The 27,716-nt window shown below is 39.9% G+C and overlaps 1 protein-coding gene across 3 annotated transcripts; it reads left to right on the top strand.

The window, feature by feature from the left end:
- Positions 1–213: 213 nt before the first annotated feature.
- On the top strand, positions 214–23,107 carry LOC122652064 (ubiquitin carboxyl-terminal hydrolase 15-like). Of its 3 annotated transcripts, XM_043845721.1 has the most exons (15): positions 214–382; positions 663–765; positions 1,866–2,250; positions 2,833–3,283; positions 3,371–3,788; positions 3,872–4,035; positions 4,175–4,263; positions 18,367–18,452; positions 18,548–18,710; positions 18,892–19,015; positions 19,129–19,286; positions 19,383–19,467; positions 20,008–20,220; positions 22,011–22,072; positions 22,164–23,107. In XM_043845721.1, exons 3-15 carry the CDS (start codon positions 1,964–1,966, stop codon positions 22,747–22,749), a joined length of 2,886 nt encoding a protein of 961 aa, XP_043701656.1. In that variant the 5' UTR covers positions 214–382; positions 663–765; positions 1,866–1,963; the 3' UTR covers positions 22,750–23,107. The 3 variants fall into 3 exon arrangements, with proteins under 3 accessions (XP_043701656.1, XP_043701654.1, XP_043701655.1); XM_043845719.1 differs by lacking the exon at positions 663–765; XM_043845720.1 differs by lacking the exon at positions 214–382 and having other exon boundaries at positions 391–765.
- Positions 23,108–27,716: the final 4,609 nt, after the last annotated feature.

The following is a 27,716-nucleotide window of genomic DNA, read 5'->3' as shown; positions in this document are numbered from 1 at the left end:
TAACTACTTTCATCTTTATCAGACGGTAATGATCATCTAAAATAGCGGTAGACAGTAATCAATTTATCATCTTTTCAGTCTATGAACTTTTTCGGAATAACCAAGGAGATTTGAGATGGCCCACCTAATGGACATCAAAGATTCTTGAAGAATATTAGATAACATCAAAGCTTCAATGGAGCGAGAAGCAACAGATAATGCTTTATTTTTGGCTTCTCTCTTTATCAATTTCAAGTGGGTTGAGCTTAGCTGAGAAGGGGGGACTGAGCGAATGCTGCAGAGCACTGTTGGGAACTCCATATGCATTTTGAGAAATCGAAGAATCTCAGGGCAGAGAAGCTGGAGTCTGGAGCTTTTTGGTTGATTTCTTCCTATATGCAAGGTAGGAACTTACCAATCTTTGGTGATTTCACCAGTTTTCTGTTTGTTCACTGAATCTCACGCCGAAACTGTTGGATTCCGCGTGCGTGGTGGTTAAGCCAATGAAATCCCTGTAAAAGATGAAGCTTGGTGATTTGAGTTGTCGAATAATTAATCTTTTGAAGTCTGGGTAATGTGGAAATGTGACAATATTTCCTGTTTTACCATTTGTCTTGATATCTTAAGTATATGAGAATGTTTGATTTCCTGGCTTTTTTGCTGAATATTTTGTGTTTATCTAGGTGGGATTGCTAAATGAGGCGCCTTTTGATGTGGGTTTCTTTTGAAATCTCATTATAGCGGTGGGCTCATTGACAAGTGAAAGCTTTCATCATTTTTTCCTCAGTGAGTGATGGGTTATTTTGTTGATATTTTGATTCTGTGAAATGCAAAAACTGAAGCTTGTATTTGGTGGGCGTCTTTCAAAATCACATTTTGTTTGAACTGGAGTGTCCTTTAAACATTGGGATGTCAAAAGTTCTTTTCATCTTGGAGCTGAATGTGTGCGTGGGAGATGGTTTTCTGGTCCATAGTTTCTTCGTTCCATGCAGTGGAAGGGATTTTGATTTTTTTTGGTTATATTTTTTCACTAGTACTTCTTAAGTGAAGTTGATGAAGCTATATATGGTCTTGCTTTTGCTTGGAACTTCCATTTTCTGAACGGTTTTGTCAAATATCAGACCTGTCAGCAGTTCCTTGTCGTTTGATGCATTTGGTATCCTCGTGACATTTCTTGCATTCCTTCATGGTTTATTCAATATTATGAAAAAAATAGGAGGAAAAGAAAAAGAAAAAGGAGCAGAAGAAGACGCCTGATACACAATCCCCTTTCTTTCCTTTTTTCTTAATTTTTTTGGGGGTTCCCCCCCCTCCCCAAGGGTAGTAAGAGTTTGGTGACATTAGTCTATAAATGGTTCTTTTGAATATTTGTTGAGCTGTTCTTTTTTGTATCCTGCAAGTTAAAGGTAATAAAATTGTAAACAACTTCACCTTGTCTGTTTACATTTTATTCCTCTCTTTTCCTCTTCTATTTATTTTCTATGTATATCTGTATTGTTGTATCCTTTTATGGTGTCAGACTTTTTGGGGCGTTGTGGGTTGGAAGGAAGCTATGAATGTTTATCCTTCTTTCCTACCCCACCTCGCTTTCTCGTGGGGTTGTTGAGTCTTGTTGGAGCAGGATTTTCTCAGATCTGGATTTTGGTTGAGACAATTAGTATTTCAATGTTTCTTCCAGTTTGATGGACTTATTTTCTTCTTTTTGTATGGAGATGAAGTTTTTTTTTGTTCGACTGTAATATCATGATTCTTTAATGTAAACTGATTCTAAAACCTCAAACTTTGTCCAATGTTGGTTTTTATTTTTGTCATTTTGGAACATTGATCAAATATTCAGTATGTCTATCATTTTTACCCTTTCATTTACCTTCAATCTTATAATGTAGGAAAGGAAAAGAAAGAAAAATGAAGGAGAAACCTTAGCTTGTGCAGTTAACTGAGTTTCCCGTGTAAAGAAGTTGGACATGAATTTTTTGAAGGGGACATGCTTGAGCCAAGGGAAGCTGATATACCTGTCCTGTTTCTGGTCTTGGTTGTGCTTCCTTTAGTTACTTACATCTTACTTGGAAAATGGAATGAGGTTGCAAAGAAGAAGGAGAGGGTAAGTCTGCTTGCTCAAGTGGCAGCTGAAGAAGCTCTCCTTGCTGAAGCAATTGCTACTGCCAGTGTTATCCCTGTTGTAGCTTCAGCAAAGACTGGGTTTCTTGAGTGTGCAAGATGCTTTGGTCCGGCTAAGACCCGCTGCTCCCGTTGCAAGTCTGTTAGATACTGGTATGGCAACAATTCTTGCCATTTGTATTTCTTTCCAACAAAAAAAATGCACTGGATCTATTGTTGCTTTGCTCTTTCCTTTTTGTTTATTTTAAATTAAATTATGTACCTTTTGATGAATGAGATGAGGTTCTATTAATGAAGAGATGTATATATGTCAGGGAGGAGAGTTCTTGCTATATAGATAGTTGCTACTTACACCACTGATCCCTAGCAGCCAAGAGAAAGTAATGCTGAACCTACTCCCTAATGTGTCCATGATACTAGTAGTATCTGTGGACCATTAATATTATCCCTCCCATCTTATGACATCTGATGAATTCCTTTGATCTTTTTGGTATCCAAGAAAATATTAGATATGTCTAACTTGGTAAGCATATATTTATGGTAGGAATGTAAGTTATGGGTAATTAGGGTGCAAATATTCTTAGGAAGGATAGCGCATATTTTACATGCAAAATTATTATATGGACATATGTTATAAAAATAAACATGCCCAAAAGAACATATGAGGGCTGATCTTGCTGCATGACCTGGACCTTCTTCGTCTTCTATAATCCTGGCATTGATTACAATTTGCAGCTCTGGGAAGTGTCAAATTATCCACTGGAGGATGGGTCACAAGGAAGCATGCCAGCAGTTGGAGTCCACCTGCCTAAATTTATCTCCTAAGCCTGCCTCAGATGAAGAATCTGTCTATGAGAGGGCTCCAAATGAATACCAGGATGGTCTCTTCCAAGGATATGAGATTAGGCACTCTATGCCGGATAATGACACTGTGGATAAACCAAACCCTCCATCTTCCAACGCTTCTGTTACTTCTACCAATACTACCACGGTTGATACATGTCAAGTATTGATGGTGGAGAAAAAGCTTGTGGAAAAGCGTGTTTCTAGTAAATCAAACAGAGAAACATTGAGAAGAGAGGATGCTGCTTTATTGGGATCTTGTGGAGGAGCCTGTGGTGGTTGGGATGGCAGTTCAAGTTTGTCTAATGTTATCCCATCCAAGAAGGCATCCATACGACATAAGGTTACCAAAATTTAATATTGTTCCTTTTGGTTGCATTACTGTTTCTTTCATTCTTTTGTATCTCCTAACATCCTACTTCTGTGGCAGTTAGGAAATGACGACCCAATTGCATCATCAGAACAAATTTCAAAAAAGCATACCATCAACAGCCATGATAGTCATGACTTAATAGGTCAAACTGAATGCTTATCTAAATCAGGAAGTGAGCCTTGTACCACAGCCTCATTACATTCAGAGAAAATCAGGACAGGCTTGCTTGAAGTTGAGATGGACTTCACTTCAGATAGGGGCAATTTCCTTGGGGAAAGACTGGCTTCTGATAGTGAAAGAGTTGACTTGTGCTCTCCCCCTGAAAGTATCTCAGTCAAAGGAAGCATAAAATCTAAGAGAATGTTGCATCCTTCTGAACCCGAAATTTCAGGGTCCCCAGGATCAACTTTGAAAGCGTCAAGAGAATGCACACTCTCCGGGATGCCGAGTAAAGGGCGGGTAGCAAATGAATCAAGTGGGTTTTTACACTTTGTTGTGGATATTTCAACCTTCTGGCTCTTATTGCTTCTAAATTCTAATGCTGTATTCTTTATGCAGAAGTCCTTCAAGCGACTGAAGCGAGTGCTTTTACTTCTGTCCCTGGTAAAGAAAAAAATGTTTTGTCAGACACTATCATGAGGAAGATGGGTATAAAGAAGTTACCTAAAGTTCCAAGACAGGATGTCAGAGGAGTTACTGGTGATGGGCGAAAGAGAAACAAGGTTTAGCTTTCAATTAACATGCAATCCTTGATAAACAAATTCTTCGCTAATTTTACTCAATTTTGGAGATATGAATGAAAGCTTTCTTTCATCATGCTGATTTCTACCTCTTTTTTATTATTATTTTTATTTTTTAAAGGTGTTATTCCCTTATGAAGAATTTGTAAGGTTGTTCCAATGTGAAGGCTGGGACTTATCTCCTAGAGGCCTTCTAAACTGTGGGAACAGGTAATTTCATATCCTGCTGGTTTCTATCAAAAAGTGTTTTGGATAGCTGGGAATAATATTTTCTACTGATAGTTAGGTTGGTCATTGTTTGTCCTCTGCGGCTTCATAAGATCCCCACCCCCCTTATGTTGGTCCAGCCACCTACTGGAGTCCTCCCTTTTATTGGAAAACAGAAGATTGCTGCTGAACTGTGAATGCAGACTCCAGGTAATGCAATGTGTCTGCGAAGCAAACAAAAGGAAATAGATCAATCTTATTGAAAACTGAAGCACTAGTTCTTGGGACAATTGATAACAATGTTGGTCACTGTTTGTGATGTTGCAGTTTTTCCTTTGTGTTTTCCATACAGTTACATATTAGTGTATGTTCAGAACTAGAATACTAAAACCAGAACTGAGAAAGCTTGAATGATCAATTGTGATCCCCTAGGCACCTTTATTTATAATGCCGGAATATGAAATTACATGACCAAAATACCCCTGCCTATCCGATACAGCTAGGCAGTACATAAACAACTATAAAACATAATAATAAAGCATCCAAAAGACCAGAATACCCCCACGGTATTCTGGTTTACATTATTCAACACTCCCCCTCAAGTTGGAGCAAATATGTCGATCATGCCCAACTTGACTAGATTAGGGTTAAATAATTTTCCAGGCAGACCCTTGGTGAAGATATCAGCAAGCTGATCTGAAGACGTCACAAAGGGAATTCAAATCTGCCCATCTTCTAATTTCTCCTTGATGAAATGCCTATCCACCTCAACATGTTTGGTACGGTCATGCTGCACCGGGTTGTGTGCTATACTGATTGCAGCCTTGTTATCGCAGTACAACATCATAGGAAGGCGAATAGGGAGACCCAAGTCTTGTAGCAGCCCTTTAAGCCAAAGTAACTCACAAATTCCTTATGCCATAGCTCTGAATTCAGCTTCGGCACCAGAACGAGCACCTACATTCTGCTTCTTGCTACGCCAGGTAACAAGATTTCCACCTACAAAAGAACAATATCCAGAAATGAACTTCCGATTTGCTGAACCAGCCCAATCAGCATCGGTGTATGCCTCTACCCGTAGGTAACCATGTGAGGACAAAAGAATGCCCTTTCCAGGAGCTGACTTCAAATAATGTAGAATACGAAGAACAGCCTCCATATGAGAAGTGTTGGGATCATGCATAAATTGACTCACTGCACTTACAGCAACAACAATGCCTGGGCGAGTGTGTGAAAGGTAAATCAGCTTCCCTACAAGTCTTTGGTAACGGCCTTTATCAACAGGCTCACCACCATTTTCCTTGAGCCGAACAGTAGGATCCATAGGAGTGTCCGAAGGGTGGCAGCCTAGCAAACCGGTTTTAGCCAACAAATCTAGGACATACTTTCTTTGGGAGAGAAATATGCCTTTTGCAGATCTGGCCACTTCAATCCCAAGAAAGTATCTTAATTTGCCTAGATCTTTAATCTCAAATTCCTGGCCAAGGAAGGTCTTCAACTGTCTGATCCATAGTTGTCACGGCGGTTAGGCGACCCAAGGCGGTGGAGAGGGCTAAAGTCTAAGGCGATACCAACCAGGCGAACAAGGTGTCCAAGGCGTTGCCAAGGCGCCGCCTTGACAACTATGGTCTGATCTCATCACCATCATTGCCAGTAACCACTATATCATCAGCGTAGACTATAAGAACAGTGAGTTTTTCACCAACCCTCTTGATGAAGAGTATGTGATCAACATTACTCTGCTTATAGCCCACAGAAATCATGGCCTTGTGGAATCGACCAAACCAAGCCCGGGGTGACTGTGTCAGCCCATACAGTGCGCGCTTCAGCCTGCATACTTTTCCTCTATTATTGTCACAAGAGAACCCTGGTGGAATGTCCATGTATACCTCCTCCTCCAGTGCTCCATTCAGGAAGGCATTTTTAACATCTAGTTGTTGCAACTCCCAACCAAGGTTGACTGCACAAGATAACAACACACGAACTGGATTCAACTTTGCAACAGGTGCAAAGGTCTCTTGGTAGTCTATGTCGTATGTCTGAGTCAAACCCTTGGCAACGAGCCGTGCCTTATATCTATCCACGGTGCCATCCACCTTCTGTTTCACCACAAACACCCATTTACATCCAACGGTTTTCTTCCCAGGTGGAAGAACAACAAGGTCCCATGTGTTATTTTTTTTCAAGGCTTCCATTTCTTCCATCATGGCTGCCTTCCACTTTCCATCTGATAAAGCTTCCTGCCAATTATTAGGAACATGAACAGAAGAAAGAGAAGTAACAAAAACACGAAATGATGGGGAAAAGGAGTCATAAGAGACAACATGAGATATAGGATGCTGAGTACAAGTCCTGACACCTTTGCGAAGGGCAATAGGCAAGTCAGGAGAAAGAACATTACCAGGTGGAGAGGCAGGTTCTGGATCCAGGTTCGGCAATTGGATGGGTACAGGAGTAACAGTGGATTGAACCTGATTATGTCTCCTTCCATAGGTCTTCATAGTGCTCGCATCAATCCTCCTCTGAAATTCACTAATGGTACTCTGGACAGGAGTTTGGGCTTGAGGGGTCTGCTCCCCCTGAACAGGAACCTCAGTCTGGATTGGAGTGGTCTACTCCCCCTGAACAAGAACTTCTCCCCCTGACTCGGGGGGAGGACCAGAAGTAGGCTGAATAGACTCATTATAGACAGACTGGAGTGGAGGAGGATGCTCAACAGTCAACACATCTTCACTAACACTCTCCCCCTGAAGAGGTGGGGACACATAGTAGGAGAGACGCTCATGAAACACAACATCCATGCTGAGAAAAGTCCGGCGGGATGGAGGGTGATAGCATTTATACCCCTTCTGAGTGGCAGAGTACCCCAAGAAAATGCACCGAAGACTATGGGGTTCAAGCTTGCCCGGGGACCTGGTATCCCGGGCATAACACTCGCAGCCAAACACCTTAGGGGGAACAATAAAGGAGGAAGAGCCAAGTAGTAGCTCAACAGGAGGTCTAGAGTGAAGGACCTGACTGGGCAGCCTATTAATTAAATAGGCGGCAGTGAGAACAGCATCCCCCCAATGAACTGAGGGGACGTTCCGGGCAAACAAAAGGGCACGGGCAACCTCTAAGAGGTGACGGTTCTTCCTCTCAGCCACACCATTTTGGGCTGGAGTATCAACACAGCTGGTCTGATGGAGGATCCCATGGGCAGCCAGGTATTTTTGGAACTGACCTTCCATATACTCTCGCCCATTATCACTCCGTAAAATTTGAATAGTGGTATGAAATTGAGTTTGAACCAGCTGGTGAAAGTGCTGAAAACATGAGAAAACCTCACTTTTGTTGTGCATCAGATAAACCCAAGTAAACCTAGAATAACAATCAATAAAGGTGACATACCATCGATGACCCGACAGAGCAACTTTTCTACTAGGACCCCACACATCAGAATGAACAACATGAAATAAAGAAGATAACCTTTTATTAGAAATAGGATAGTTGGAACTTGTCTGTTTGGCCAAGACACAAGGCTCACAAAAAAAGTCTTCTTTATTATAAGTTTTGCCTAATGCGGGAAATAAAGTAGATAAGGTTCCTAAAGGTGGATGTCCTAGTCTTGAGTGCCATAAGTGTAATTCGGAGGAAAAAGATGCTGGTGAACAAAGCCTAGAAGGTAAAGCCTGTGTAGATGCAGGATCTCCATTAAGCAGGTACAATCCGCCATGCACTTTACCCGATCCAATCGTCTTCCCCGAGTCCAGTTTCTGAAAAACACAATGAGTAGGAAAGAATGTCACTTTGCAGTTTAAAGATTTAGTGATACTACTAATGGAGAGAAGGTTAGTAGTAAACTTGGGAATATGTAACACAGAAGATAAAGTCAATGAAGGAGAACAACCAATGGAGCCCTTCCCAGATATGGAGGAGAGGGACCCATCAACAATTTTTACTTTGTCTTTACCAGAAGCAGGGAAGTAGGTATTAAAAAGATTGGAGGAACCTGTCATGTGATCAGTAGCTCTAGAGTCTATGATCCAAGGAGTGGAGACTACTGATGCACAATGACCAGCAAAGGAAATACCTGTATGGGCAAAGAAGGAACCTGAATTGGCAGCAGATGTAGTGGGGGCAGCAGATGTGTTCAACAGACGCCGGAGAGCTTGAAGTTCTTCCTGGGAGAAACCAATGTCAGTAATGGGAGCTGAAGCTACACTTTCAGTGTGATTGGCCTTGTTTTTAGATTTAGCACGACCACGTTTGCTCTCAAAATCAGCAGGCTTCCCATGAAGTTTCCAACACTGAGCCTTAGTGTGATATGGTTTGTTACAATGATCACACTTCACAGGCTCTTTACTAGCAGCAGTAGTAGCAACATTATCAGCAGAAGTGTCAGTAGTGATGGAACCAGTAGTCTATAAAGCTGATCTGCCAACCTTAGGAGTAATCATCATAGCAGCCCTCCTTGTCTCTTTACTGCGAACATATGAAAAGGAACCCGACCAAGAACCTGCACCCGAATAGGGTCATAATCATCATTAAGTCCAGCCAGGAAGTCATGGACTCGAAATTGATCCACATAAGTGTGGTAGGCTGTAATATCTGCAGCAGTAGTAGGCAGGAATCGAGCATAGTGATCCAGTTGCTGCCATAAGAACTTGAGGGCAGCATAGTACTTGGTGACTGTCATCTCTTTCTGGGTAGTGTTTTGAAGAGTCTTTCGGATCTCATAAACTTGAGCACTACCCCCTGAACGACCATAAGTACCCTTAACAACAGTCCATATCTGAGTCGCAGTGTCAAGGAGAAGGTATTGACTAGAAATGTCAGTGGTCATAGAATTCAGAACAAAATACATCACCATCGCATCATTGGCTGCCCATTTAGTGCGGGCAGCCCCTTCTTCAGTGGGCTGTTTGGTGATACCAGTAAGGTGGCCAGTGAGTCCCCTGCCAGCCACAGTGAGGGATAAGGATCTGGCTCAAATCAGATAATTGGTACCATCTAGTTTTATGGCAGCAGCATAGGGCAGGAAATCAGTCCTGGTCTGATCTCCTCCAGTAGCAGCTGATGTAACCTCTGAGTCACCCATAATGCAGCAAGGTAAAATTCGAGTTTTTTGAAAAAAACTGAATTTCCAAAAATTCTGCAGTAATCGATCTGAAATTGGACAGAATTCTGATCTTCAAAAAACAGCAGGAATTCAAGGCTGAAACAGTGTCGAGTACAGCAATATAACCAGGGAATAATCCCTCAAAAAATCTTCCCAAACAGCAGCCTAGAAGAACAAAATCGATAAAGTGTCAGGGTTTGCAGTTGAGATCGATAAGAAGGGGAAAGAGGCTGCAGCTGTGGGGTCTTCAATCAATGTGAAATCAGAGAGGATAGATGCTGTCGTAGGCCTGCATTGATGCTCCAAAGAAACCAATCGATCTCCCAACTGTTATGAGATCGATCTCCAAAAAAAAACTGAAGCAATCCTGAATTGCAGAGAGAGATAATGGCAGCAGCTATCGATCTGAATTAGGTTTTAAAATTGAGGTGAGATGGAGGGCAGCACTCGAACCATAGATGGATCACCTCATGGGTGCTGCCCTAAAAAGGGTTGAATGGATCAAAGGAAGAGAAGAGAGAAGGGAGAAGGGAGAGGAGAAGGGAGAGAGGAGAGGAATCAAGGGGAAAGGGTTTTTTTGAACAATCGAGCAGGTCTTAAAACCCTAGCTCTGATACCATGTTCAGAACTAGAATACTAAAACCAGAACTGAGAAAGCTTGAATGATCAATTGTGATCACCCAGGCACCTTTATTTATAATGCTGGAATATGAAATTACATGACCAAAATACCCTTGCCTAGCCGATACAGCTAGGCAGTACATAAACAACTATAAAACATAATAATAAAGCACCCAAAAGACCAGAATACCCCCACGGTATTCTGGTTTACATTATTCAACAGTGTATCATTGCTTTTGTGGAAAGTGGGTAAAAAAAAAAGAAAAGAAAGTTTCACTACTGTTCAATTTTCTGCTCATTACATTTCACTCTGATAAAAAAGAAGTAACCAATAGTAACAAAAGTAGCTTTTGCAGAATGAAAACCAATAATCAATGAGGTTAACAATCCCATGGAGACTACATGCCTAATTAGGCAGGCTAGATCCTTGTGTGAACAAAGGAACATCTCATTTATTTCGAGGGCATCTGCTTTTCTGTTTTATTGGACTATTTCCCACTCAGAAAAAATGTGTGTATGTGTGTGAGTGAGAGATGAATTTTTTTTCCTGGTGAAAAGACCACAGGTTTTCCCTGGGTTTGGAGCTTTCTCTAGGGTTGTGACTCAAGACACAATATCCCCAAAAATTTAAGGGCATATCTTGGAAGCACTGAGAAAATGTTAATAGAACTGGTCAAGGCATCATATGTATGGGAGTGCTGTGATGTTAAGAGGTGTCTGATGAGGGGATTTTCAGTTGAGAATTAGGGATTGGAGGAGGTTTGAGGAAGTTTCTGGAGGCAATTTTTCTGATCTTCAAAATTTTCTTTTCTATGCACAGTCTGATTAGTTGTTTCTGAGGGAAATATGAGGGATCAAAGGATTGAATTTATCTTCTTAAGGATTTCTTGTGGGGGTTATCGTTCACCCCAAGGGCAAAAAGTGCAGAGGGCAATGGAGGTGGGGGCTCATAGGCAGGGGGTGCTCCGGCAAGGAGTGTTCACGGCCAGGGTGTTTTTGCGGCAAACTTAAGCAGTTGAGAAACTCTATCAAAGCAAGGTTCAAAATTTAAATTTTGACCAAATGTACCTGGAAGCTCTAAATTTGGACCATTTCGGTGGTCAAACATATGAATTTTGCCTTGAAACTTCAGGTCAAGCCTACCTAATAACCTATCCAACACATGATTTAGTAGTAGAACATACAACATTCAGTAAAAGCAAGTGAAATATGTATTAAGAATGAAGAAGATGAACTGTTTAACAATTAACAATACACAATGTCGAAAAGTATCATCATAGACGCTTAATAAGTACAACAGTATAAGTTACATGTTATTTTTCACACCCCTATGCCTATGTCAGTACCACATTGAGTTTTGGGGAGATTCAAAACCACCAGAAGATTGTTGTCGCCAACCGGACCTCCGACTGTATCAAAATGACAGCCATATCATAATATACCTGAAGAAATACTCGAAGTCCAACACAATAGCCCTATAGGTGTCATCATCAACATACTCTAGTCTCTAGGTAACCCAACCTAGGATATAGATCACTGGTCTGTGAAGATGCATATGTGGACCCATCATAGCTGCTTGGTGGACCAGGCTGATGTGGTTGAGGGGGACTAGGTAAGTAGGTATGAGAAGACGTTCTCCATAAAAGACGACCCAGCATGTGTCTGACCCTCATATGCAGTGGGAAATCAAGAAGAGCTATACTCACCATACCCACAATTCCCATTATACTCGGAATCGGAGCTTTCTGCGGCAAATGAGGGTGCACTCCACTGTCCTATCTGTCCATACCCACCATATCCACTACTTTAGGCCTCCAAGTGTGCCACACAAGCTCGCAATGTTTATATCCATGCTATCCTCTTCATCTGGTCTCAACTGACGGTGCTGACCTCTTGAGTAGCCTCTACAAGGGGCAGTGCACTGTGGTCATGATCTTGGGTGGCATGGTCAAACTGGCTCTTCCCTGTGAGTCTGATGGGCTCATGCTGTTCCTCTTCCTCTCTGGTCGGTTTGATAGAAATCATCACCACTACCCCCATCATCACCATCGCCATCACTATTGCCATCGTCATCAATGTTACCGTCACCAGAAAATGGGGATGGTGAGTGAGTGTGGTCGCTGGAATATAACTGGTCGATGTCTTCCTCATCTCCCCCGCCAGGTAAAGAATTTAAAAGCAGAAAATTAAATTCGAATCTGTGAAGTCGTAGATTGGCCTATGGTCTCTGACATATAAAAATTGAAGGCCAACCAATACATATTTACCTTTTTTTTTTTTTTTTTTCCAAAAGCTAATTTCGAGGAAAAAGGGTTTACCTTCAAATTCGAATTTTACACAAGTCTTGACTCAAATCCAGCAAAAATCGGCATTGTACTACACATTGCTTGCTACAGCCAAAGATTGAAGCTTTTTGTCCAAATATCTGGATTTCCAGGGCTTCCTAGAGCTTTTGGTTGAAAGTTGAAACACAGATCATGGTTAAAATTTTGAGATTTCATGTGAAATGAGGTATCTTATACGCTTCTTTGTAGCATTTAACCAAAACGATCGAAACCTTTCGGTCCTTTCCACATTTCTACTGAAATTTTAGTTGAAATTCTGTAAACCAGCTGAGTTGCATGTCAATTCATTCTGACCTTAGTTGAAACTTAAATGTGCTGCTGAAATTTTGAGATTTTGGTCGAAAATCTCGGACCTTGTATCAAAGGAGGATGTGGTTGCTCCGGCGAACCCGAAACAGTCGAGAAACTCGATCACAGGACAAACCCGAGACAGTTGCAGCAAGGGAACATACCTGACTGCTGCACTGAAACCAAATGGATTGATAAACTTTATATCAAATTTCAGGCTCTGACACCAGTTCAATGAGATCAGAACTATAACCTGGAAATCAAAATACGAAATACTGATTTTGGAGGGTGATCAGCTTGATTGATGCACCCAAAAGGGTTTATATTTATAGGTAATTTGTACTGTATACTAGTACAAAAATACCCTTATACTGGAAGGTTCAAGATACAACATGTATATACAAAATTACTACAGAAATAACGAAATCAATCCTCATCTTTAGAGTTCAAAGATTTCCGATGACTTATTTTTTCTTCTTGCTTCTATCAGAACGAATTCAAGAGAAAGGGATGGAATGTTGAATGGAGATAGGCAGTATATTTATGGACTGGCCACCATTTTGAAAAAAAAATAGATTATTTTTTTGACGAAGAGTCAACTGTCTTTTAAACCAATACTACAAAGCATGGATGAGATACCCACAGTACAAGAAAACCCTTAGCCTTGCAAAAGCACCACAGCACCCCGAAAAAGCAGAGCATACAATTAGGAGGAATTTCAAGATGTTGAGAGGACAGCTATAGATAGCGCTCTATTATATGGGATAGTGATGATACACACACTAAATTAATGGTTGCTATCAAATACATTATATATTACGTATGATGCATAGATAGTATACATTCCAGACCCACACAAGTATGTTTGGTTTGGGCCAGCTGGGTTTAGCCTAAGACCTAAATCCTAACTTGTCATGGCCTTGGGTTGGCATTTCCCAATTGTAGCTGCACCCCAGGTGAAGATTAGGTGAGGCTCAATCAGGCCTGAGCCTTGGCCTAGTGCTAGAAATTGTTTTTGTTGGTCAAGGGGATGGATTTCTTGGCACTTTGGTGGCAGACTGGCAGTTGAGGGGAAAAGATGGTAGCCGCTATTCTGAAAAAATCTGTCAGAAAGGAGAGTTTGCTTGAGGTTGGACAGGGAAGTGCATAGGTTGCAGTATTATGTTTATTGTGAGGCAAAGTGAAACCCAATATTGAGGGAACCACCACTCAGAAGAGGGAAAGCAATTCATTAATGAAGCTGTGCTTAATATCTTGGAATTTTAGGGCTTAGGCTTTATGAGGAGTGAGATGATAAGAACTAATTCAATACAGAGGACAGGTCTGGTGATCCTGACCAAACTGACAAAAAGAGTGAATGTTGCTGCAGGATATTGGGACACTAGGGGCTGAGGTTGGTTAACTCTTCCAGCTATCTATTTCAGGCAGGGCTTGTATGGTTTAGGGAAGGGTATATTTGAGTTATTGACTATTTACAATTCTCAACTCAAACATAGGGTCTTCCATAGTATCATTACATGCTGGAATAGAGATGGTCCTGTTGTATGCAGGGAGTCAAGTATCGGTAGGTATCGACCAATACATATTGGTATTAGTAGGCACCAACAAATTTCCTGAATTTGTGGATAAAAGATGGGCGCCTCAATGCCTAATTCCAGTACAATAGGGGTCTATTAGTTCGATAAATCTTTTTGTTTTCTGCAGTTCTGCAGCCCAATAGGCGTTATGGCCATGGACCTCAAGATCCTGGAGAATCTCTTGGTCTCTTGGAGTGAGGGAAGGAAAGATTTGGAAGAGAGAAGGTTGAAAAAAATGCAAGTAGATCTGATAGTGTTTCAGTAGCAAATGGTCCAAGGAGCATAACAGGTATAGGAATCACCGAAGGTTCTAAAGAAACAAGAATATCAACTACTAACTCATCCGCCAATATATTCCTGAAAAATCGGAAACTAAGTGATAAAGGTTTTGTGAAATCTTCTAGGATGTTAATTGGTAAAAGGATTGGGGTTGGGTGAATGTATTTACAGAAATATCCTAATCCTTTTTTGGTAAGACCTGCGTACAAATATACTACTGACGTGAGTAAAGCTAAAGCAACTGTAGTATTTATATCATTTGTAGGTGCGGCTAACTCCCCATGAGATAACTGTATGATTTTCCATGGTAAAAGTGCCCCTGACCAGTTCGAAACAAAAATAAATAGGAACATAGTTCCAATAAAGGGAACCCAAGGACCATATTCATCTCCAATCTGAGTATTGCTCAAGTCTCGAATGAATTCAAGGACATATTCAAAGAAATTCCTTGTATGATGCCCCTCTTGGCAGTGGTTTCCTGTATGAGGACCAACAATTAAGGGAATCTGATACTGAGCATACTGCCTTACGGGGGAGATTCTTGATACCCAGAAATCAAGGGGAGCTGTGCCTGAGTTTATGCTCTAGAAGCTCTTACAAGATTGAAACTGGATACATCTTCTTTGAGAAATAGTTTCAATTGAAAACCAACAACTCTCTTGTTCAAGATCATGTGGTTCAAGGTCTAACGGTTTTTTTGGGATGAGAAGATCCCTTTTTTTTCCTTAGAAGAAGCTGAGAGGGGAACAACTGTCATTGGGGGATTAGATATGGAATGAAGCACTCTCATAGAAAATAAGAGTTGAACAACGAGGAGAAAGCCAAGTAGCCAACTCACCTTTAGGAAGGCCAACAGGAATGTAAATACCTTGTTCATATGAAGGAGATGCTGTGGTGTCAACAGTCAAGAGTCAGATTCCATGGTGGGGCTATTAAAACAATTTCTTCTATTGAGCAGCTTTTGCTAGAGGAAAATATGACGTGTCTTCATGATACAGGTTGGAAGTTCTGTTATTTAGGTATGATTAATTTTGTTCCTTGGGTTCATGATGTGTACCTTCACCATATATCGGTGAATGAAGCTAATGGGGTGGATAGACTGATGCAGATCACAGCCCGTTGAAGAAGAAGAATTTTCTGATTTGGGTTTGGTTCAGTTTTGGGGGGCAAGTTGAATCCGTGATTCAATAAGTTAGCCCAAATTTAAGTCCCCAATGGGTTATATGGGTCATGGGCTAAATAATTTTGAGTTTTCTATTGTAATGGGCCCATTCGATAAGCCCAAATATTAGGGAATTAAAGCCTATACGGGGTTAAGTTGTTAGTTTCTATTTTATAGTAGTTTCTAATTTGTAATGGTAATTACTTCTAGGCTAAGTTTGTATTGCTACTTAGTTATTTCCTTTTCCTTGGACTTTCTAATTTTTTAGAGTTGCCATATTATAAAGGATCTCTTTCTATTTAGATGAGTTTCCTATTTTTATGATATCTATCAACTACTATAAATAAAGGTGGGAGAGATGCTGCCCACAGATTTTTGGTTATTGTTCAATTGAATGTGTCTCTTCTGTAGTGATGCTGAGAGCAGCTCTTGTCATTAAGCAAGTACAACCCAAGATGGTATATCCTTGGATTGGGAGGATGGTGAAGCCCAACTGCAGGCCATAGGTGGTGAAGCCTTTGGTCATATCCCATTCTTTTTTTTTTTGTTCTTCTTCTTTAGTGTTCTGCAGTATTTCCAGCAATCATATACTGTCAACCATGGCCTGTAATGGCGATTTCTAACTTTTATGTTAGCTACTGTTCTTAGTCCTACTGTTTCTTTTGGTTCTCATCTAAATATTCTGTAGGATTTCATCAAGTATATCTCCATGCGACCCTCTATTCTGTCCATTCTGTGCAGCAGAATTTGATATGTGCATTCCTCTCTAACCCATGGTTGGATGATCTTCACTTTTTAGTATGATGTTCTAGTCCTTCCTCTCTACATTCAATCCAAGTTTGGTATTCATCCAACGAGCCACTTGTGAGTTCTAGTGGTTTTCCTTTGAGTTTCTATTCTCTGTTCATGCTTATTTCTTCCAATCTGACTATCATCTTGCTTTGATACTTAAATCACATAGTCACCCCTTTAGGGCCTCCATTCTTTATTAGTTTCATCTCCATCGATGTAGGGTTTGTTTGTTCTAACTCCATTTAGTTTGTGCCCCTATTTCTCAGTTTTCTGGTTCACTGTGATTCTGATTTTCATGGGTTTGCTAGTGTTTGTTATTTCAGCCTAGCATACCTCATCAGAGACCTTATGATATGGCTGAAACTTTGATAGTTCTTACAGAGTAAAATGGTGACTAAGCTCTGGATCTGGATGGATGTCTGTTGCCTTTTTATTAGAAATTTTAGCATTGTAAATTGGTCATGTGCATTTTGGAAAAGTTCTATGAGAATGTGGCAATGACAGAGCTATATAGTTTCCCCCCTCCCCCTGAAGACTGAAAGAGCGAAAGAATTCCAAAAATCCTAGACTAATAAACACTGTGGGGAGTTCTTATAACGTACAAAAATATTGGCTTCTTAAGTAAGATTAGTTTCTTGGCTTGTAATTTCTTCATTTTGAGGAGTTTCTGTTGAAGGAAGGCAGATATGTATGTGTTTACCAAGAAGTTAATTGCTGACGAGTGTATTACTTAAGGTTAAGAAGTAGAATGTCTGGAACAGTTTGGGAGATTTTTTTCTCTGATCTGCAATGAAAATTTTTATTTCTAATAAAAAAATATATACATGTGATATACTTCTTATCTGTATACTCTGCAATACATACTCAACCCAACTCAACTAAGCCATATGCAAACTAAATGGGGCTGGCGCATATACCTTAAAATCGCTTGAAAGTTTGATATGTTGGAGTTTTATGAGCATCTTCAGTGGAATTAAACTGACTAGTTGCATGGAATGGGCTTTTTGCATTAAATAAGGATGCAAGATTCATCTATGCATGGCATTACCTGTTCTTTCCATATTGTTTAGTGCAGCTCCTAAAGGCTTCTTCAAGAGCTTGAGGAGTATTAAACTAGGGAATTGCTCCCTTTGTCTCTGTCTGTGATTGTTAGGGAAACTTTGAGCAGGGTTATCCAAATGTTGAATTGGAAGGTATTCTTGTTTACTTTGCCCTTAGCTGGGAGGGTTCCGTGGTATCTCATTATTCTCATCTGCAATTTCTAATATATTTTCTTTTTTGCAAGGCAAACCATGCAAACCTATACTTGGAAACCCGAGAACCTTGTATATATTGTCAATGATGACCATGATCACCACCTCACCTCCTCTCCCCACACACACCCCCCCCCCCCCAAAAAAAAAAAAAAGAAAAAGAAAAAGAAAAGAAGGCATTCATAGAAAACCTTAAAGGCTTGTATCTGTCATTGGTCCCAATCTCAACTAGGAAGCCCAGATTTGCTGCATGGAGGAGAGGCTTCAAATGCTTCAGTTTATAGATGTGAATAAGTAATAGGTCTTTTTGACCATGAGGGGTTTCTAATAGGAATTAACTCTCTCTCTCTCTCTTTCTCTCTCTCCCCCTAGTAGTATGAAGTATTTTGACTCTCCTTCAAAGTGAGGTGTGAATTTTTATATCTTATTTTTTGATAGATAGTGAGAGGTTTTGATTAGTTCCTCCAAAACCTCTAAAGCTTTGAAGAATTAATCTGACAATTTGAAGTGTTCTCTGCTTAGTGACTCCAAAACCTCTAAACCATTAATTAGTGACGGTTTCTCTCCTAGGCCATCAATTCAAATCTAGTTTTTATTCTGTTGGGATTTGAAATTTAATTGCCTCTGCTTAGCATCTTCTATGCTACTATAGTTTATTAACCTTTCTTCTCATGTTTCAATCTTGTAGCTGCTATGCCAATGCCGTATTACAATGTCTGACCTGCACAAAGCCTCTGATCATCTACCTGCTTCAGAGATCACATTCCAGAATCTGTACACACTTGCATTCCTCATATTGATTTGACTAGATCTGATGCAATACTGTTTAGGGACATGTAACTTCCTCTTGTATATTCTGTTTATGTTAGGTTGCATGAAGAATTGGTGCCTCATGTGTGAACTCGAACAGCATGTAATGATGTTAAGAGAAGCTCGAGGCCCTTTGTCTCCTGACAAAATCCTTCTACATATGCGGAGAATTGGTTGTCAGATGGGTTCTGGAAGCCAGGAAGATGCTCATGAATTTCTAAGGTATGTCAAAATGTACATGAAATTCTTCCATCCCCCCCCCCCTCCTTCTTTTTCTATCTTTCAAATGTTGACCAACGAATGGTAATTTCTTTAAGTGCTCTTCCCAGTTGTTTGGCATTATCCTTTTGTTCCCTAATTTTTTTCCTTTTTAAAAAATTATGGAAGTGTGTTTTGTATTCAGACTTCTGGTGACTTCCATGCAATCTATATGCCTCGAGGGATTAGGTGGTGAGAAGCAAGTCAATTCAAGCTTGCAAGAAACTACCTTAATACAACATACTTTCGGTGGTCATCTTAGATCAAAGGTAGATGATCTTACTTGCAACTTATATCAAGTGTTAGAATAATGAAATACTTCTTTGTGCCACTATTTTTGTAATAGATGGCACCTTTAGTGAGTTTGTTTCACTGAAAGCAGGTCAAGTGTCTGATATGTCATCATGAATCTGAACGGTATGAAAACATTATGGATCTTACGTTGGAGATACATGGTTGGGTTGAGTCACTGGAGGATGCACTTACTCAATTTACGGCTCCTGAGGATTTGGACGGAGAAAACATGTACAGATGTGGAAGGTCTGATAACTTTCTTTGATGTCTTGGAGAAACTCGTAGTGTCCTTAAAATTGGGATATTCTATATAATATTAACCCTTTCATGGTCTAATTAAAGGTGTGCCACATATGTTAAAGCACGAAAGCAGTTGAGCATACATGAAGCACCAAACATCCTTACAATAGTTTTAAAGAGATTCCAGGTATGACTTCTGAAAATAGTGTTGGAGAGCACCTCTTTTCTTTGTTGGAACATTGATCTTGGTTAATGCCATCATGTGTGGAACACATTGGTTTCTGCCCTAGAGTTTAAGGTTTTGTGTGAACGAAACTTACTAATTTGATATCCTTGGTTCCCTGGGTAACGATATTATCTAATTGACTCAGGCAAAGTAATAGCAATGTATGTATATATAATTTGTTTTTGAAATGTAGCAATGGATTTGGGAAGTTGCAGCTTACTTGGTTGGGTGATTATCAAATAATTTGTTTTTTGGTGTTGGCCATGTTTCACATATACCATCATTTTTTTTTTGTTTTGTTAGCTGATATTTTTTTTTTGGATGAATGAAAATTTAAATTACAAAGAAAGAAGATGGAATGCACAAGTGTTAGCTGATATTTGTTATCCCTGGAAAATGATTTCCAACTTATTTAATTTCTTGAAAGTAAATTTGTGAAAAGTTCCTCTAAAAGTTTCATTACTAATTGATTTTTGAAATGTGGGCTTTGTGTTTTGTCAGAAGGGGAGATATGGCAAAATAAATAAATGCATCACTTTTCCAGACATGCTGGACATGATCCCATTCATGACTGGTACAGGCGACAGCCCACCCCTTTACATGTTGTATGCTGTTGTTGTGCATTTGGATACGTTGAATGCGTCGTTTTCAGGGCACTACGTGTCATATGTGAAAGATGTGGAAGGCACGTGGTTCAGGATAGATGACACTCAGGTAGCCTTCTCTCTTCACAATTGTTTGTTCTCTTGGCCATGTAAATAATGCAAAATTTAAAACCCAAACACAATTGTTTGTTCTCTTGGTCTCTAGAGGAGTTGAATATTGTTTCGTTTTGATGTGTTTGGGTTTTTACACTGAGGTAGCCTTCTCTCTTCACAATTTTTTGTCTCTTGGCCACGTAAATAATGCAAAATTTAAAACCCAAACACAAAGCCCACATTTCAAAAATCAATTAGTAATGAAACTTTTAGAGGAACTTTTCGCAAATTTACTTTCAAGAAATTAAAATAAGTTGGAAATCATTGTCTAGCGATAACAAATATCAGCTGACAAAACCAAAAAAGAATAATGGTATAATGTGAAACATGGCCAACACCAAAAAACAAATTATTTGATAATCACTTAACCAAGTAAGCTGCAACTTCCCAAATCCATTGCTACATTTCAAAAACAAATCATATATACATACATTGCTATTACTTTGCCTGAGTCAGTTAGATAATATCGTTACCCATGGAACCAAGGATATCCAATTAAGTAAGTTTGGTTCACACAAAACCTTAAACTTTGAGGCAGAAACCGATGTGTTCCACACATGATGGCATTAACCAAGATCAATGTTCGAACAAAGAAAAGCAGTGCTCTTAAACACTATTTTCAGAAGTCATACTTGGAATCTCTTTAAAACTATTGTAAGGATGTTTGGTGCTTCATGTATGCTCAACTGCTTTCTTGCTTTAACATATGGGGAACACCTTTAATTAAACCATGAAAGGGTTAATATTATATAGAATATACCCAATTTTAAGGACACTACGAGTTTCTCCCAGACATGGGAAAGAAACAATAGGAGACATGGGGAAAAAAGGCGAACTGTTAGCTCCATTATTGAGTGCATTAAAACCTGTGTGAAAGACATTCCTTTTCCCCCTAAGGTTGGTAGAAAGGGGTCGACTAGAGACAGGTTGATTCTTCAGTGTTTTGGCCTTTTGGTTATGCCCCCCAAGTTGATATGCCCCCCAAGCTGACAGGTTGATCCTTCAGAAAGTGGCACAAAGAAGTATTTCATTATTCTAACACTTGATATAAGTTGCAAGTAAGATCATCTACCTTTGATCTAAGATGACCACCGAAAGTATGTTGTTTTAAGGTAGTTTCTTGCAAGCTTGAATTGACTTGCTTCTCACCACCTAATCCCTCGAGGCATATAGATTGCATGGAAGTAGCCAGAAGTCTGAATACAAAACACACTTTCATAATTTTTTAAAAAGGAAAAAACTTAGGGAACAAAAGGATAATGCCAAACAACTGGGAAGAGCACTTAAAGAAATTACCATTCGTTGGTCAACACTTGAAAGATAGAAAAAAGAAGGGCGGGGGGTTGATGGAAGAGTTTCATGTACATTTTGACATACTTTAGAAAATTTATGAGCATCTTCCTGGCTTCCAGAATCCATCCGACAACTAATTCTCTGCATATGTAGCGGGATTTTGTCAGGAGACAAAGGGCCTCTAGCTTCTCTTAACATCATTACATGCTGTTCGAGTTCACACATGAGGCACCAATTCTTCATGCAGCCTAACATAAACAGAATATACAAGAGGAAGTTAACATGTCCCTAAACAGTATTGCATCATATCTAATCAAATCAATATTAGGAATGCAAGTGTAAATAAATAAATGCATCACTTTTCGAGGTGGATCTTAAATTTTGCATTATTTACATGGCTTTCGTTTTGATGTGTTTGGGTTTTTACTGTCAAAGTTGTTCTTCTTTCTACAGGTTCAACTAGTGCCAACGAGCCAGGTGATGTCAGAAGGTGCATACATCCTATTCTACTCGAGGTAAACTTGAGTTAGCATGTGCCTCTTGAATTTTGTTTGTGTTCAATACTTCAATTATTCACTAGGGTTGTAAATTTTGAACATTTCTCAGGTCTTGTCCACGTCCTCCAAGAGTTTCTCCGCTGCAACATCCATCTTCGGCAATGCACTGCTTATCAAAACAGAATCTCTCAAGATCAGGACAAACTAGACACAATGACAACTTTTTTGTTGAACTTGAATCAGATCCTGGACAAGATTTATGGTTGGGCAGTGGCAATCGGACCTCCAATGACATTCTGAGGAGTCCAAACGGAAATATCCTGACTATGAGAGAAACATATGCGGAGTCGAAGAGCATAGAATTCCCAGATACGACATCAAGTGATTGGTCCATTTTCACAAGCTCAGATGATGCATCGTTTACCACTGAGAGTACTAGAGATTCATTTAGTACTGCTGATTATGCTGACACAGTCAATCTTGATCCCATTTCTTCAATATTCAACTCCTTCTATCCTCCAGAATACTCCTCACACAGGACTGTCTCCTGTAGAAGGTTTTCGTTTAGTAAGCCGCAGACAAGATTCCTTTCGGAAGACAAGGGCTTTGTTTGGGATTCATCCCTGTCAAACGAACCACTTGACAGTGTACAGAATGGAGAGAATCCGAAACAGGTCAGTGTTTTTACGACCTAGCCTTTACCTTCTGTTACTAACTGCAGTGTGTTTATAAAATACGGGAGCAATCCCCAAGATAGTTTTGTTCATACATCATTGTGAACTCTAATTATTAGAATCTTGTAGTCGGGGAATTCCCATGAGATGAAATCGATCACTTAACAAGAAACTTACATTCCTCATTTTTTTTTTCATTTTCTAAACCTGTCTGTTAGATGAGGTATGTGAAGACATCAAGTGGAGTAAATGGTCTAATTCTCATTTTGGGATTTAAAGGAGTAAAGATACCATCTTACTCCTAGGAATTTTGTAATATTTATTGTACTGCATTTCTGGAGTAATATCGATGAGATGTATAAAATTCCAAATTCAGACTCTATTTTCACTTGTCTGAAATCTCTTGCCATCCCTATATAGCTCATCTATAGTAATCATTATGTTGTTTTTGAGATTGTGTTTACCACTACAACCTGAGAGAATACTGCACTGATTTGCCTGATTCTGATGGAGAAATTTTTTGACACTGAGGAAGGAAAGGTGTAAAACAGAGAATAAAGATAAAGGAAAACAAAGTCTGGACACATCATGAAGATAGAGAACCCCAACCTCCCCACAGGGCCAGAAACCCCGCATAGAAGGACATCCTGATGGCCCTGAATCAATTCCACCAGAAAACCAAAGAATCGGCACCAGCTACTTTCGCCAGAATCCTCATTCCACCAAGAGAGACCTCACACACTAGTGGGTAAAGTGCAAATTTAAATTACCATCAACTAATGGTGGCAACAAGAATCCCAAAGTCTAGAGTCAATTGCAGTACTATCGGATCCAAAGCAACAAAGTCCCTGCTAATATCTTTATCCCTCCAATTGTTTGGGTTCCTTAAAACGCAATCCGTATCATATATTATAAGAAATAATTCCCAATCCCATCCCTCAAATGTTTTAGAGTTTAAAAGCTCCACTTAAATATAGTGAACAACCAACCCCTCCATCCCTGATTTCTTCTTCTAGCACAAGCTCCAGTACCTGTATTCTTTTTAGTTTGCTTCAAAAGAACTGCATTCTCCATTTCAGCATCTGTATTTGCCTTGGCTTGTACATGGTATGAACAAGATAACAAACCAACCTGATGAACCAGAAAATTGCAGACACCATCACAGACATCCACAGTTAGATTGTTAAAACCTTTCATCATAATCACATTATACCTATAACTAATTCTAGCAGCAAAGCATCATTAGAAGGTGATGGGAAAGGACTTTATAATCAACAATTGAGACTCAAAAGTTTTAAACTGATTTAAAATTTCCACAGGATCTCATTCATCAATTGGTTTCTTGAATGCCAAATGAAGTAGGCTAAGAGAGTTCCAGTAGATAGGAGTTAATTTTCTGATCCTTAGACATGGTGGAGGACAATAACACCCTTTTGATCATCATCTCTTTTTAAAGGATGCTGCTTGTATCATTTCAGAATCTTATCCCCCAAAAAAGAATCTACCTCATCCTTTCTGACATTGGGTATGAAAACCAAATATGCCACAAGGTTGCTGAGGATATATTACATATTGGACATGAAATGTCATGTCTCTGATGACTTTGCTTAAGAAAACTCTAGTTGGTAATAGGATAAAAATCCTCTACTGTGCCGCATGATGTGCACCGCCATGTGTGCCACGTGGCCTCTTCTGTGCTGCAGGATGTGCACTACACACCCGGCGGTACTGCAGAGGATCCTGGTCCTTGGTAATATACTGTGTAAGCTCCTCCAAAGGAAAAATATGAATTTTGGGTGAAGAGGCAGCTTCCAGATTGATTCCAGGGGAAATCATCATTTATCAAGAACTTAGGCTTTACAACTTGGTGGTAAGATCTCATGTTTTTGTAAAAATACACACTAGTCTATTAGGGATCCTACTGATCGTGATTTTGATTGATTGGATCTGACTAGTAAATTTTACTGAGGAATTCATGAAATTAGAGATCTCAAATCTCTTCGTTGGGACCCTTTCTGATTAGAGAGTGGAATGTGTGTGGCACAGCCCAGCCATTGGATGCCCCCTGTGCGCTCCCTGAGCGCTAGGCTCCCTGGAGAGGAGCTCGATGCCTGATTACATTCTGATACGCACTAGTCTATCAGGGATTGCATTGATGAGAAATTGTACTGATACGAATGTAAACTTGAATCAAAATTGTGGGCTGGAGGGTTGGGTTTTCTCTGAAGAACTTCGTTCCATTGATGATACTCGCTGTAAAAAGGGAGAAAACCAAAAGACACCGACAGCCAAAATATATGACATGCTAAAGAGAAATGATGATGTCTTTCTACAACAGCTGTTTTGGATATTCTCCGACAAAGTTCCAATTGGCCAAAGCAGTTTCTTCTCCTTCTCAACGGCTAAAGAGCTATCATCGCCCCTTAAACAAACGGGAGAGGGAGCTGTCAGCCTACAGTGGCATATATTACATGCCAAACCAATGGCAGATACCAAAACAATGTCTTTTAGTGAATCTAATAGACACCCACATCGGCAAATATTCTTAGTTCTAAGTCGATTTACCCACCAGATATAGATAATATTCACCAAGTCATTAAAAAAAATAAAATTTCACCCTTCATCTATAGGGCAAAGTCTTATCGGACCTATGGGGTAAAGGTAAGGGTGCTTTATTGGAAAAAGATCCTCTCCAACTCCAATTCCTCTCTAATCACCCATTCAATGGCAGGGAGAACTTGGACACACATCCCTAGATCAGGATCGTCTCTTGGGAGGTGTACGCCCAGGGTGCTGTCAGGGGGCATCCAGGGGTTGAGTTGTGTCGCACATATCTCGACACACTCCTAGGGATGTGTGTGGCACAGCTCAACGACTGGCAGCACCTTGGCCATGCTGGGCTCCCTGGAGACGAGCTAAATTCCGCATCCCTAGGTGTTGATAGGGGATCGTTATTGCGTCAAGTACTTGACGCGGTCAAGTTTGCATCGTCCGCTTGGGCACCGCCCATGTGTGCATGCGATAATAATTTGTTGATAGGTGTTGGGATTATGCCCAAGTTCTCCCAGCCGTTGAATAAGTGGTTGGAGAGGATCCAGATATAGGGTATGTATGTAATTCTATAAAAGGATGATTGCTAGTTGGTTCACTCAAGTTGGACAAGACACCTAATGATGCCATAATTCCGATAGTTGGATATCCATGGAACGATCTGGAGCCATCTGTTAAATTTTAAACATACATTCTGTTACCCTCCTATGTAATGTCATATGGGAGCATGTATATTTATGCTACCCTTATAGTTAGGGATTTAAATAGACAGTCAAAAAATCATATTTGATATGTGTTCACATCTGTTAGAGGAATTTGTATTAAAAGAATTGGTTTTTGAAAGCTATATGAATCAGTTCGAAAGTTAATTCGATGAAATACTGATATTTCAATTTCAAACCGGAAATTATCTGAGTTGTTTAGATCCAATTATAAAAATATAATAAAATAATAATTTTGTAAATGATATTATATAGACGAATATGCCTTTATCAATTCACGGAATATTCAAATAATTAAACAAAGGGAAAGGGTTGGGCAGCTTTCATCAAGCTAGCGGCATACACCACTCACAACATTTGACACAAGAGGGCAAGGGGGGGGGGTTTCAAAGGGGGAGGAGACAGGAAGACTCATGCTGGGAACCCTGGCGGCGTGCCCAACCTTATCTTTGTTCCTTAAATAAGAAATTAAATGAAAAAAAAGTCATGAGGATACCTATGTAATTTCAAAAATGACATTTCAACATCAACCCTAATGGGGGTGGTGGACTCAACCCTTCAATTTCTTGTCTTCTTGAATTTTGGTCTTCTTTTGGTCCTCCGTTGATCAATGTAGATACTGAGATTGTAGCACCAATATCTCTAGACTCTCGACTCCACTTTTCAGTCTCCACTAGGAGATGTAAATGGATAATTGAAAATCTGTAATTGATTCGTGCTCGTATCTATTTAGGGAAATCCATATTCAAAAAGCAAGTTTTTGAAAAACTATTCAAATCCGTTTGAAAACTAATTGAATGCAAATACAGATAGTGTTATATTTGTTTCAAATTCGATATGTTTAGTTAAATCCCTACTCATATTCTCATGCACCCTCTCAGTAATCCCATATCTCTCATTTTGTTGTTGTTGTGTCATCTGATCAACTCAGATTGGTTTAAAGACGATATGCAAGCTATGGTGGACCTTGTGATCCATCTCTCTCTACCAAATTTCAGTCCCATCCAACATCCCATGTGTCATCAATTGGTGCCGCCACTCAGCTAACCTCACCTAGGTGAACCAATCAAAGAAACTTATTCCCCTACTTGGTAGTAGTGGCAAGAGATCGCTGCCTGATAGTGTAGTCCTAGACTCCCAGTCCCATGTGATTACGATGGTGCAGAGAATCTTTGTCTACTGGACCGTTTAAAGTTATTCCTTCAATTGCAACAGTAATTGGAGAGGATTTTTATCCTATTGTATTTGGTTATGATACCATGACACGTGGCAAGATATTGCTGGGCTCTGACCCGTGTATGGGTGCTGGACCCTAGACCCAAGACACTATAAAGCAAGAGAATGTTTGACTTCTGACTTCCATTTATTTTCCCTCCTCTGGTCAGTCCTTCGTTCGTTCCTTACATCTGTAAACCTACGAAAACCTCTACACATATAAACTGATAACACCCTTGGGATCTTCATTTACGTATTCTCCAGCTTTCCTTTCTGTCTCTGCGGCTCTGCGCTTATTCAAAAAAAATGCATCACAGCCTATAAGCTCTTAGCTCCACCAATGGGTTTCAATCACAAATTGGGCTTCTGGGCCATTCTCTTCCTCCTCTTACTCATCTCCATCTCCTCCTCTTCTTCTCCATCTTTATCCCTTAAACCTCAAGCAGATGCTCCTTCAAACGTGCCAACTCAATACCAAGTAGTCGATCTCAAGAACACAAT

Source organism: Telopea speciosissima, chromosome 2 (assembly GCF_018873765.1).
Source record: "Telopea speciosissima isolate NSW1024214 ecotype Mountain lineage chromosome 2, Tspe_v1, whole genome shotgun sequence".
NCBI lineage: Eukaryota > Viridiplantae > Streptophyta > Magnoliopsida > Proteales > Proteaceae > Telopea > Telopea speciosissima.
Note: the sequence above shows the minus strand (reverse complement) of the source record. Positions and strands in the feature narration are given on the sequence as shown.

What these genes read in the sequence shown, in the direction of transcription:
- LOC122652064 (XM_043845719.1), top strand. Translation starts at nt 1,964, where the DNA reads ATGCTTGAGCCAAGGGAAGCTGATATACCTGTCCTGTTTCTGGTCTTG. An exon ending in TGCAAGTCTGTTAGATACTG is followed by an intron (nt 2,251 to 2,832) that starts GTATGGCAACAA and finishes TACAATTTGCAG; the next exon opens with CTCTGGGAAGTGTCAAATTA. An exon ending in GCGGGTAGCAAATGAATCAA is followed by an intron (nt 3,789 to 3,871) that starts GTGGGTTTTTAC and finishes TTCTTTATGCAG; the next exon opens with AAGTCCTTCAAGCGACTGAA.